Source organism: Typopeltis vanoorti, chromosome 2 (genome assembly GCF_054136105.1).
Source record: "Typopeltis vanoorti isolate ZY-2024b chromosome 2, IOZ_Tvanoo_1.0, whole genome shotgun sequence".
NCBI lineage: Eukaryota > Metazoa > Arthropoda > Arachnida > Uropygi > Thelyphonidae > Typopeltis > Typopeltis vanoorti.
This window is the reverse complement of record NC_143550.1, coordinates 65,919,884-65,934,447: the sequence shown is the minus strand read 5'-3', so window position 1 is coordinate 65,934,447 and position 14,564 is coordinate 65,919,884. Positions and strand designations below refer to the sequence as shown.

Here is a 14,564-nt window from a genome sequence, read left to right as displayed (position 1 = left end):
TGATAATGTATTATAAATGTTTTAAATTTTTTGTTATCTATAACGTATTTTTCTCCAGTTCTTCATCTTTATGTGCTGTTCCTCTAACATTCCATGTAAAAGTGATCTTTGGTTGTATATTTTTCTGTTTCTTGTATTGTATCCTTTTTCAATCCAGAGTTTATTTCTACTTTTTCAATCCATTTTCTACTTGTGTGAAACTTAAGTTAATCCTAATTTTTTACCAGCTGATGAAAAGAATACTGTGTATCACTTTGTATGGTGTGTGTGTGTGTGTGTATTGCCATCTTCAATTCCTGATATGTATCTTCACAGGGTATATAGGATAACGTAATATTAGTGCATGATTAAGTTTACATTATTAAAATAGAGTACAAGTTCTAAATGTGCATCAATATATCTTTGCTTATCTATCTATATATGTATGTATATTATATAGGTGGTGGACTTCAGAGAGTTCGTTCTAATTACTATGGCGCTCTTCTTAATCTTCTTAGAATAGTGCAAAGGCCAAGAGACAAACGAAGTATATCCAGTAAGTAAATTCAGTTTAATACATAGAAGTGTGGGTTTTTAGATAACAGTATAAAAAAGTTTATTTAATGCATGATTATTTTCTGGAGGAGAATTCTGACAGCAGTGCATCTCCCTATTGCTTCCCAAATTGTTCTGTGAGTTTAAGATCTGAGGAGTATGCTGGCCACTCAAGTTCATTAATATCCTCAGTCTCCAGAAGTATCTCCACTACTCATGTATCATGTGATGTGGCAATGTCATCCATAAAAATGAATTCTTCACCTACAGCACCATGGAACAATCTAACATGATTTTGAAGAACTTTGTTGCAATATTGATAACCAGTCATAGTCCCTTTTTCCAGCACTTGTAGCTCAGTGCATCCATTAAGCACAATGCCTCCCTACACCATCATCTATCTTAGCACCACCGTACCTATCCTTTTCACGATGGTAAGCAGTACTGCTTTTACACCAGATCAAGTGCCATATAGAATCAGAGGAAAGACTAAAATGACTCGTAGAGAATACATTAGTCCATTGGTGTCTTGTCCAATTTTGATGGATACAATACCACTAAAGATGTGGTCTACGATGAGCTGTGGATAAAGGGGATGCAGACTACAGTCATATATGTTGCAAACATCTTGCCACAGTTTGCTTGCAATCTGACCTGCCATGGTGCATCGATTACATTTTGCTGTTATAAGCAAAAATCTGTTTTCATGCTGCATGGCAGAGTGAGGGTGACCACTTAGCAAAATGGAACACATTCCACTGGTTTGAAGCGCTGCCCAGGCCCTGAATACAATGCTATGTGAAATTCCAAACTTTCCTGCAATCAGTAATTTTGTAGCCTTCTTCAATCTTTCCAATAATTCTTCCCTGCATAAAATCATGTAGTAATGTCTTTGAGGTATTACAAGACATCCAAGTTTACAACTTTATTTCTTCACAAAAAATGCTTTGTTCAAACACAATTTACTTAGCCCAGCCTTTTGCCTTTTATTCTGTTGAGTGCTATCACACGATCCTTTTGCACACGATTCAAAAATTTGAATGTGTACTTGCTTTCTGCTTGAAATCATCAGTTATGCAAATTGCCATAACTGATTTGGATTCATTTGAATTTGCAGTTGTAATCTTCAGAAATAGTATTCATCCTTAAGTTTTGGACACCAGTGTATAACAGATAACAAATCATATCTCCAGTACAAGCTTGCAAAATTACAAGAAATTTGCAGAAATTATAATATGATTATAAATTCAAGTAAAACAAAGATAATGAAAATTGAAAGACATCCAAAAAATATACAGATAATGCTTAATCAGGAAACCATAGAACAAGTTATTAAAAAACAACACGTAAGTCCACAGTAATAACTTTAATTAATAAATAAGGTAGATATTTCATACTAAAAATAATAGTACATTTTCAGTGTTACAAACAGATAGGAATAGAATACAGGTAACGAATATTCGGTGGATCACTATTAAAATACAATGTTGTCGCAAGCTAGGAAATGAAAGAAGTTAATAAATAATAAATATTTAAGATAATTAGGTTTTTAATGATTACATAAAATAAAATTCTCCCAGATCTTCGAGAGAGAGAGGCAATCAGTTTGATTTAAATTCGGTCGGTGTAAAAAAGCTTCACAACTTTCTTTAAAGAGGCTTTCATATTTGAACCTGCATCTATGAAGTAGAATAGCTTTATCCCATTGGATATTATGGATAATAGTAATACTGTGTTGTGCTAGACCAGACTTCTGAGGTTGGTTGTAATCAATATAATATTGACATTCTTTAATTCTTTTTTCCACAGAACGGCCAGTGTGTCCAAAATAAGAAGCATCGCATTCACAAGGAATTTTGTAAACGCCAGCCAAAGACAGAGATGACAGTTTATCTTTTGTAGAAGGCAATAAGGAAGAAATTTTATTAATAGGAATATAATTGGTACTTTTTTAAAATTCTACCTACAGGTTCTGAGATTCCTGGAATGTAGGGGATTGGAGCTCTGCGAACTGTTGAAGAAACCTTAGGTATTGGAACATAAGATTCAGTTATCTGTTGGATTTGATTAGGATGGTAATTATTAGATACCATTAACTTTTTAATGATGGAAAGGTCTTGTTGTAAGATTTCTGGAGAAGAGCAAATTTTATGTGCCGTATTAATTAGAAATTTAAGAATGCCAAATTTTTGAGATGTATGGTGAGTAGACATTTTATGAACGTATCTGCCAGTAAATGTTGGCTTTCGAAAGACGCTTGTAGATAAGGTACCAGAAGAAGTTCAAGTAAGCAGGATGTTCAAAAATGATAAAGTACCAGAATTTTCCTTTTCCATGGTGAATTGGATACGAGGATGAAGGCTATTTATCTGTTGTAGAAAGATGGCAAGCTCATCTTCAGTATGTGACCAAATGGCAAAAACATCATCGACATAACGATACCAAAGAGATGGTTGAGGGTGAATGGATGAAAACATAGTCTCTTCGAATTGTTTCAAAAAAATAGTTAGCCAAAGGTGGAGACAAAGGACTACCCATGGCAATACCTTCAACTTGTTTGTAGAACTTGTTTTTCCAACTAAAATAACCTGAATAGATAACAAATTGAAACATTTTTGCAATATCTGGAGGGTAATCTTCGTATAATAAATAGCATAGGAAATATTGAATAAACTGAATAAAATTTAGAAAAACAAAATTCCTACAGTTCTAAAAATAAAACGATAGGAAAGTATACCACCAACAGCTCTATGGGATAGAAACTTGTTTAAAAAAGAAATGAAATGCTTCAGGAAAATCAACAGAACTCATTGGACAGAAACAGACAAATGTACAATTTGAATATCCCTAATTCAACAATTCTTAACACAGTTAAAAAGCATCAACTCCATTGGTTTGGTCACATTTTCTCGCCTGGTATTTGAAGGCACTATGGAGGGTGTAGGATCCAGGGGAATGACCAAGATTAATGTGGCATATAGTCCTTAGAACTGCACTGGACTTTCTAAGCTGTTGGCATATGAAAGAGCTTCCTTTAGACAGAGAAAGGTCGAAGGCTTTTACCAAATGGGACTCAACCTATCTTGAGGATGGAAAAGAAGAAGAATATTTTATTATTAACTTAGAATTTTTGCCTCGGTATCAAGAGCATCTTTAGTATGACTTTCAAATTGAACAGCTAGAACAGAACCATGTGAACTACATGCATTAAGGTTTTAATAAAATAACATTAACAAAAGATCAGTAATTAATTAAAAATTATACATAAATAAATAAAATTTATTCCCAAACTCATGAAGAATAACTAGTTCCCATAAAAGGGATAATTTTAGTTTATCACTTCTGTTTAAATTCAGATGATGTACCAAGCTTTCACAACTTTCTTTAAATAAGCATTCTGTGTGATAATTACTTTTATGGAGATAGTGTTTCCAAAAGTCCCATTTCTGGCTCATGGCATTTAATGTAGTTTAGATGTTCATTGCGACATGTCACTGCAGATCTACCTGTTTGGCTGAATCTTATATGAACCACATCATTGATAGTTATGGAGTTTCCTTGTCATCAGCCTCTCATCATGAAGGTGATTCAGAGGTGGTCCGTTGTGTTTCTATTCCTTATGTTAAAGGTATTTCTGAAAGTATAGCCAAACTACTTAAATCTCTTGGCCTATAAGTATCTATCCTTTCACCCTATCAACAAAATTTATACTATTCTAGCTATGTAAAACATGGGGTTTTCTCCTGTAGCCCACTGTGAAGAGTGTCAAATTCCTTGTCAGTATGGGTTATCAAGAGGAGGACTTCCACTCCCGAATTTTTAAAGAAGCCACAGCAGTTACCTGCTGTATACAAAACCTTAACAGGAACCAAGGACTAATCTTGCCCGTGATTCCAGATCACGGGCAAGATTAGTCCTTGTCAAATCCTTATTAGATCTCTTAACTCACCAGAACTGAATTACAGTGCCAACTATAGAACGTTCCTAAATAACAAGTGAGATCATGCATGCTCTATGCATGTATTGTACATGCTCTATTCTTTGTCTAATATAATTGGAATCGGTTGATTATAGTTTGTAACAGTTTTTTACTTTTTAGTGCCTTACATCAGTTATGTACCCTGAAGATGCCAACAGCCTTAGTTGGTGAAACTAGTTAGTATAACAGTTGTTTATTATATGTACTTTGATCAATATTGTCCCATTAGAAGTCATTCCTGGGTTATCATATTTCAGCCAAACAGGTAGATTGGCTGAAACATGGCCATTCACCATGATGAACATCTAGACTATATTAAATGCCATGAGCTGGAACAATTAGGATTTGTGGAGCATGCTATCTCCACCAGACACACTATATCACATTTGTGTGTGTGTGTGTGTGTGTGTGTGTGTGTGTGTGGTTCCATCATTTTCATTATTGAACCTACCGTTTGTTCTGGTTGTTTAATTTCAAATTAAAGGACTGAAGCAGGATGCCCAAATATCAAGGGCATCCCACTAAAAATACTCTTGATACTGGGGCAAATATTCTATGCTGATAAAAATTACATAAGTAAAATTTATATTAGTTTAATTATAAACACACACACAATTTTTTTTATAGCCTTGATTTTTTTATTAATTATTTCACACCAAATATAACATTTCTCCTCTTAGGAATTCCTTGATGTTCTCGTTATAATTTAGTTGAAGATTTGGATTTGGGATTCCAATTCTTTAATAATTGTTGTGCATATTAAACTAGTAAACGGTAAATGTATTCCACAATAGTTTTTGGGTTCAGATTTTGTTGATTTAAATATTCATTCTTGTAGAAAGGCTTATACACTAGTTATACATGATAACTAAATACTTAAGGAATTGGCTACATACACTAGAAATATAAGTTAAATCAACTTTAATATATACTTTCCGATATTTTGGCAACGTCACATTGCCATCTTCATGGGAACTCAAGATAAAGACACTTGCACGCAAGTACTACATAACAGCAAATGATATAACATAACAGCATAACATTTGCCATTATGTAGTATTTGTGTGCATGTGTCTTTATCTTAAGTTCTCATGAAGATGGCAACGTGACGTTGCCGAAATATTGGAAAGTATATATTAAATTTGATTTAATTTATATTTCTAGTGTACGCTGTCAATTCCTTAAGTATTTAGTTATCATTAAATATTCATATTGTAACGTTCTTCCTCCATTCATTAATTATCTTTTCTTAAGGATCAGTTATTAAGGATAAGGATTAATTATTTCATGTTTTCAGTTCCCATTCTTTCTTAACTTAAACCAATTTTGGTGGATTTCCTGTTTTTCAATTTTTAAGATGACTGATTTTTATCACAATGCTCTGTGTTTCAATGTCTTCTTTATTTTCTGGATTTCATATTTCTGACATTTTTATTTCTTCACTTTTGTATAATCGAGTAAAATAACTTTCCCAGTGTTCTCTTTCTATAACTGTTATATTTATTTATTTTCTTTATGGATCCATTATTCTCTGTTTCTGTGCTTTATAATGGTCATGTTCCTGTTGGCTAGAATAACCTTCCCATTTTATTTTGTTTCATAAGTCTTATTATTTTGTTGTTTATTTCATTTTTTATTCATTATGCTCTTCATAATTGACTATATTATTCTTATCTTGCAAATATATATTAAATGCCCATTTTTTTTATTGTTTCTGGTGGCTGTTTTATTTTTTCGTTATCCTAAGGTGGCCATTTTGTTTTATGTTTTCTACTTTTTGTCCAAATGCTTTATGTATGTGCAGCTTGTTTAATGTTAGTTTTGAATTTTTCCCAATGTTGTATCTAGCATGATATATTATTTTTTTAATTGTTCCTTTATTGAAGCATTCTTACTGTATTGTAATAATTTTGCCTTAAACTTCCCTGGTTTTACTTACTTTCCTTTTTCACTTTATTTTGTTGAGGTTGAAATGTTGCTATCATGTCTTGAAATGTTAGAACTCTAATGAAATATTGCATTAATATTCATTCCATTGAGGGTTTGTGGCTTGCAAAAGTTGGCTAATATGTGGGGGGAAAAAAAAGGATGGGAGTAGATATGATAGAAACATTTAATTTACTTAAAAGGATTTTTTAGGAATAATGTAGCAGAAATATTTTATCACTGTCTACAAGGAGAAGAACAAGAAGTCATCCCTGGAAGTTGGATGAGAGTGTAGTTAGTAATGATGTGAGGACTAGATTTTTCACTTGGAAAGTGGTGAATGAATGGAATAGGGTGCCTGAGTAGTCAGTTGTGAATGTTTTGTCTGTTAAGGGTTTCAAGGAGAGGTATGATAGTTATTGTGTTTAGTTTGGGTCTCCCATAATGAGTCTTAAGACTCCATGGAGGTGCCCATGCAATAATAATATATATATTTCCTTCACAATCTCAAAATAAATAAATATTGTGAAAAATTTATATTTAAATTTTATAGATTAGCTCTGTAAGTTTGTATAATGCATGAAAAGAAAGGACATTTACTTATTCTTTTCATTTTTTACTATTTGTTTTAATTTCATATAATTATTTTTTATTTTATTTTTTTAGGAACTGAATCACTTGGAATAGAGTCAATGATCTTAGATCAGGTTTCTGAAATTGAAAAACTTCGCCGAGAATTCATGGATACCCTAATGGGTTTTGGTGAAGTGTTAATGGAAGTAATGTGCAGAGATGCATGCAGTGGTCATGATGTAACAAAGGTAAAGTGATTTCATGATATATATATATATGTACATGGTATTGTCCAAATGTTAATATCCCACTATGGCATGGATGTTCAAGAAATTTTTTAAGTTATAGGTGGTGAACTCTTGTGGTCCCATCATGGAAGACTTACTGGAAGTCTTTTGTGGCTGAAATGAAAAAATCTATCTCTTTGGCCTCTAGAGTGTAGTAAATGTACAATAATAAACCTATTGTACATTTAGTATTTAGATAATCTAAGTACTAAATACAATATTTATCATCTTTCTTGGATGGAGTTTACTTACAAAAATAAAATTATGTATTAATTGAGAAGTGTTGAGTCACCAGCACTGTTAAAAAAAAAACTCATTTTTAATGAAGAAACTAGTAATATTCAGATCTTAATGAAAGATTCATAGAATATATTGACCAGTTTATGATATTTAACAGCTGGAATTTGGTCTTGTCAGTCTTGTTGCTGGAATTGCAACCTTTTAATTCTCACACTATCCTGGGATAACTGTTGATCTTAATTTTGTGTAGATCAGGGTGCTTACATGTCTAGCTTATGAGATAGAAATTTCCATCATATGGCTTTGCTGAATTGTCCAAAATGTCTGGTTTTGTCATTTGAAATTATTCTTTAAGCAATTAAATATATGAACCATATTTATGTCTGTTAATTGTATGTTCTCTGCATGATTTTCCTCTTTTGCAGGAAGAAATCTTTTTTTCTAGAAGGGGAAGCTTTCCATTTTTATACATGACTGGCTGACTTATGTTCCATTTCAAAACTCATGTAAAAGATTCACATCTCAAGTGGAATTCAGATGCAGTGAAAGGCAAATTTCACACTACTCTCACAAATGTAACAGAAGCAGTTAACAAGATTGCATTTAGGCTATTCACTACAAACAAATCATCTGTATCATGTGATTCATTCTGTTCTGCTTCTGAAAAGTCATCTCCATGCTAGATAACCTGCTACTGCTTCTCCAAATTCACTGTTGTTACAGTATACTACGATACATATTGGTCTTTGAAAATATTCTCCAAAATCAAATTCATATGTTAGACCTGAATACTCTATTGTCGATCTCACAATTGTGACTGCATAGGTCATCTCTCTCTCTCTCTCTCTCTCTCTCTCTGTTATTTCACTGTCAAGAAATAATTGTCACCAGCATCATTGATGATAATTATTCATCTGGTATTTTATTGAGATTACAAATCTTAAGAGGCTATGGTCAGGCTCATTCCATCATTGATCTCTGTATAGCTGTTGCAAACCTCAACAGAGAGCTGACTGTTATGTTCATGCCATAGTATTTCTAGAAATAGAAAATACTCAATTTAATAACAGAACTAAATTTTCGATGCCAGCATTTCACTAGCTTATGCTAGCATCGTATAGCTACTTTAAAGGCACACACACATTTGATAAAGATTAGATCAAAAGGATGTAAGCAAGAACAGCTTGCTTGATTCTGGAAGTAGTAACTGAATGAATTGTTGAATGCAGAACTCTACATGTTCCTCATTCAACAATTTTGGCATATTCGGCTCTTTTTAACATTGTCTTCTGGAAAATTGAGACCATTGAACTAAACGGAAGAGTAATCATTGGGCATATCCCTCTCAAAGACTTATACTAAAGCTTTCCTGATAGTTTCTTCAGAGTTGGTCCTAATTGAAGGGCTCAGTTGTGAAGAAGAAAGTAAACTGCCACAGATAACGTTACATGTAGGTGAAATTGTTCACTTGATTTTGACAGTTTGTTTTAACCTTTATATATAAAAAACTGATACTTTATAACAAAGTAGTACATAAAAATGGTTACATATTGGGAGATTAATGTTTTGCTTTTAAAAGCATTAAAGGATGTAACTACCCTCTGGGTAATATCTCTCTTTCTCCCTTTGATCTCCTAATGTCTGAGGACTCATGACCTTCCTGATGATGATGCCTTGCCATTTTGGTTAGAGATGAGAAGATTATTATTATTTTTTTTTTTTAAATCTATCCTCATATTTATGAGATTTTCTCTATAACAATTATTTCTATTTCTGAGTGTAATTTATATATTCCCAAGGTTCACTCCGATTGGTGCAATGACCTTTTTACTGTTTCTTTCAGAATCCAAAAAAATCACTGACTCAAGACCAAATACAAAAATTAGACATTTAATAAAACAAAAACAATATATATACACTTCAAACAAAATTACATAACTAACTACAAAATTAATTGGATCCAAAGCCTTTTAAAATAAACTTACACTTAAGAGATCGCCCATTTTCTAACTCATTCTATTACTGATTTGTTTAACATATACTTCATCACATCCACTAGACTAAACACTTTATTTACACAATAACAAAATGTTCATAGCCAGTTTTTCAGTTAAGGCCCTTTTCCGAAGATATAAGGTTCTCTTCATAGGATCCTTTTTCATCACCCTCATGTAGTACACATTATTCCTCCTCACTCTGAAGTAAGATATTCTGAATTTACCAAAGTATAGGTACTCTTACCTCATGCAGTTCAATTTTTGTACCAGCAAAAAAGTTTCTTCTACTGTTTTATCTAAGTTGCTAAATTCCTTCTCCTATTCCAGTAGAAATAACAAATAGATCCAGCGTCCTTAAGACGTATGAAATTTTCCAATCAGCGTTTTCTCGAACATTCCTTTAGAACGTCAATAGCAATATCTTCTTTTATTTACCAATACTTATTGACAGTCTCCCACTTTAAAAACTCACAGTTCTACGATTCTTTTTTCAGAATATACTATTAATTTTCCTCCGACTGTCACATAAAAAAAAAACTTAATTTCCTCAGAACCCAAATATCAGCTGGCCTGCGTTCTCTCTCTCTCTTTTTTTTTTTTTTTCCCAGAACGCTCTCTTGTTGTTTCCGTTACCTCGATACCAAACACTCTCTCTCTCTGTCAGCTGTCAATCACCCATCAAATTCCTCATGAGCATGCGCAGTCAATGAAAGTGGCAAGCGAGAAGCTAAGTATAATGGCTGACACGTTTTCTCCGTTAGCAACAAGAGAATGTCTTCATAAAACACAACACTTAATATTTTAAACTACAATATAATTTCTAAAAGTAACACAACTATCCAAATCCAGTAAGTACATAAATTGTTTTTAAATGCTTCACATTTCATTTTGACAAAATAACATCAATAATGGGCACATCGCAACAATGCGTGTTATGAAACCAAAACTAATAAACATACTAACATAAACTATTTTAAAATATTTAGAATTTTAAATTATGATTATTTTTTTGCGGTAATATCTCTCTTTCTCCCTTCGATCCCCTAATGTCCGAGGATTCATGATCTTCCTGATGATTCTTTGCCATTTCTTTCTCCCCTGTGCTTCTCTTAATGCTTGTTCTAGTTTAAGTCTGGTGATTCATGATATTTGGTCAATCCATCTGTAGGGGGTTTACCTCTTTTTCTATTATTATTTTTTCCAGGTAGTTGCCTTCCCTTCTGCATATGTGTCCAAATTATTTCACAGTTCTCTTGACAATTATGTTTATCAGTCTTGTGTGGATATTCAGTTCTGCTAGGATACATTTTGTTTGTTTATTTTTCTGTCCGAGGCACTCTTAACAATCTTCTCCAGCACCAGAGCTTAAACACCTCAGTTCTTTTACTATCATCTTTTGTCATTGTCCAAGACTCAGAAGCACAGAAAAAGATTGAAAAAACTAAGGTTTCTACAAGCTTAATTTTGGTATCTTTGGAGATATGCTTGTCTTTTCAGATCTTAGTTAAATCAGTCATCGCTTTCTTAGCTAGTGCCATTCTTCTTATCTCTTTTTTACATACGTCTTTTTTTTGTTATTATCACTCTGAAGTAGTTGAAATTGTGGACAATTTCAATTCCTTCTATGTCTTTCTCTTCTGCATTGTTTAAAATTATTATTAAGCCATAGTTCATAAACCATGGCTTAAGCTTTTCCATTCTAATTGATTTAGGATGGATTTTAATTCCTGTTCATTTGTGAATATTATCACTGTGTAATCTGTGTATCGTATGTTAGTGATTGTTTGGCCACCTATTAAAATAGGTGGCCAAACAATAACTGGGTAATATAACAAATAGCAATAACTACAACAGTGCTGATTATTAAAAAAATAATGTCAGTAGAGTAGGTGATTCTAAAATGCAACTAACATCATGCTTCCATAATACATCTGCTCATTTTTTTACATATAAGATTTTTTTTTGTGTGATATTTTTTTTTTATTCTTATTTAGACAAAGATGTATGTAAAAAAAAAATTAAAAAAAGCTTCCAGATATTTTGGAAGACTGCATTTATTCATTTAAATTGCCAAAAAAACCCAGCCACCTTTGAATGGACTTGGTCTAGTCAAAATCTTTGAATGCTTAATTGATATTCCATGTTCTATTCTTCAAATTACTTTGTTTACTTTATCTTTTGCCTTGAAAATGCTTCAGCTATTGCCATGCGAAATATATGACTAAAATATTCAAACTTTTTTTTCTCTGTTGTTAGTAGACTGTGATGTTCTGAGAAGTTTATTATGAGTATTCCTTTTTTTTTTTTTTTCCCTTGGAAAACTGACATTAATGTTATATGTCAGTTTCAGTCAAGTATGAAAATGTAGCTTACATGTATATGAGAGCAAGAGGAAAATTTTCTGACCACTTGTATTTTATTATATTATATTATAGAAGTGTGTGTGTGTGGGGGGGGGGGGGGTCTGTGTGGTTAGCCGAGTGGCTATGGGTTTTGCATATATGCCTGGGAAAGGACTGTCCTGGGTTCAATTCCAGTCGTTGAGATGAGGAGCTTAGGATCTTTCTCAGACATAGCCAAGTTAGCCAGTCTTGGGCATGGACTGCAGGACTTTTCTCCTCAGTTTATCTGGGTATTTTTCTCCCACAATTATGTCTGTAGAAACATAACATTTCTACAGACATATGATACACTGGGAGGCATAGGGCCAACCACCTTATCCTCATATAACAGTTGCAGTTATAAGGAATAGAAACCCTCGACACCATAAAGGTAAAAGAGGGAAAGATTAAGAAAGAAAGGAAGAATTATAAAAGTGGTCTGACCTTGCTGAATTACACATGAAGAAGTATTAGGTTGGTTATGTTTAGCTGGCAAGTTAAACATAACCAACTTATGTTACTCCAAATTCTATTTTGAAAGAATAGTAATTGAGCAAGAAAGTCTGATTTTTTTTGCTAATAATGACATCGTGTTACTCCTGCTATATGAAGTAATAAGAAGGTGACAAAAGTTAGTATTAAATTTATTGTAAGTATTGTTTCAAAATAATTAACTTAAGTCAGATAATGTCGATAATAGTAATTAAATCTAAAATAAGTGTAGTGTACTAAGTCAATCTTTGGAGGGCAGTTGCTGAAGAGTTATCTGGGTATCAGATTAGTGTATGTCACGTATCACTTAAATGTCAAAATTGTTTCACTCAAGAAAATTCAAGTGATAATACAGATATTTAGAAAATCGATAAATTAATTCACTAGAAAGTGATTTAGCAGAGGATATATGTATTTTTTTATGTAACTCCTACCCACAAAATGTAAACATTTGTATGGGATAAGAGTTTTTTGTTGTTGTTTCTTTGGTAATTTTTATTTATTTTATTTTATTTATTTTTATTTTATTTTTTTTGTATTTTTGTTTATTTTTTCCATAATTGGGAAAATCTTCTCTAGAGACCAAACATGGAAACTTTCAAGGTGCTTCAAACCTCCAATGAGCAAGTCAAGGTCTCACACCAGACAGTGAAATTCATCTCCCACCTAGACATTAATAAGCATTCTAATGTATCTAAATACCTATCATATCTTTTTTGGAAACACTCACTGGTAACCCATTCTGCACCCCATGAGAAGAACTTGAACCTCACATGGGTCTTAACTGCATCATTACTTAACTTCCAGAGATGATCCTAAGTTCTGCACCCACCTGGCATGAGCTGCAAAATCCCACTGGTGTCTATACTATAAGATCTTACCAACTTGTATGTTTCTATCATATTTCCTCTCTTCTATCTGTTGCTCAAACTATGAAAGAAATTCCCACATTCTATGGGAATTACCACATTCATTATCACTGAATGCTACACAGACAGGGTCACCTGATTTGTCTTTCAACTAAAATCAGGTGACCCTGTCTGAGTGTAGCATTCAGTTTATCCACTGCAAGCCAACTATTTATGGTAGACAGGGAAGATAGAAGTTAAAAGAAAGTGAAGTAATTTTTATGGCAGAAATTTGGTTATTTTATTATATACGAACAAAGCTTAAGTACATGCATAGAATTTGACAATACAGTTGACTCTTGAACAATGTAGGTTTGAACTGCATGGGTCCACTTACATGTGGATTTTTTCAATAAATATACTGGACATTTTTCTGGAGATTTGCAACAATGTGAAAAACTTGCAGATGAACCGCTTAGCCTAGAAACATCGAAAAAAATTAAGAATGTTAAATATGTCCTGAATTCATAAAATATATGTAGACACTAGTCTATTTTATCATTTACTACCATAAAATATACACAAATCTATTATAAAAAGTTAAGATTTATCAAAACTTACACACACACAAACTAGTCTATTTTATCATTTACTACCATAAAATATACACAAATCTATTATAAAAAGTTAAGATTTATCAAAACTTACACACACACAAACACTTACACACAGTACCCTGGCACCATTTGCAGTTGAGAGTAATGTAAACAAACATAAAGATGCAGTGTTAAGTCATCATTTCAGAAAATTAATTGATATTAATTAATTAGTTAAATTTATTTAATTAGAATAAAATAAAAAATTTGAACGATTAATTAATTAGCGTCTAGGCTAGGCTGCCATAAACCAATCATATTGCTACTTATTCATTATCATTGCATGAATCGTTATACCTGTAAATAAATATAAATTACTTTTTCACATTATCTTTTCATTTTTGATGTCTAGTGGTAGTAACATAAAACATCTGCAGTGTTTTGTATCAGATAAGACAATATCGATGTAGGTACTGACAGACAGTTCATCTTGTAAACAGACAACGTAAACTTACGGTATCGATAAATCCAGTATAGTACTGTAAATGTATTTTCACTTATGATTTTCTTAATAAGATTTTCTTTTCTCTAGCTTACATTATTGTAAGAATACAGTATATAATACACATAATTTACAAAATATGCGTTCATCGACTATTTATGTTATCTGTAAGGCTTCTGGTCAACTGCAGGCTATTAGTGGTTAAGTTT

The 14,564-nt window shown here is 32.4% G+C and overlaps 1 protein-coding gene across 3 annotated transcripts in view; it reads left to right on the top strand.

The window, feature by feature from the left end:
- Positions 1–14,564, top strand: part of Nup205 (nuclear pore complex protein Nup205) — a 610,691-nt gene that overhangs the window by 469,216 nt on the left and 126,911 nt on the right. For all 3 annotated transcript variants that reach the window (XM_090405724.1, XM_090405715.1, XM_090405707.1), the window contains exons 28-29: positions 440–535; positions 7,106–7,260. In XM_090405724.1, the coding sequence (XP_090261850.1) occupies positions 440–535; positions 7,106–7,260 (251 nt within the window). The remainder of the gene's footprint in view (positions 1–439; positions 536–7,105; positions 7,261–14,564) is intronic.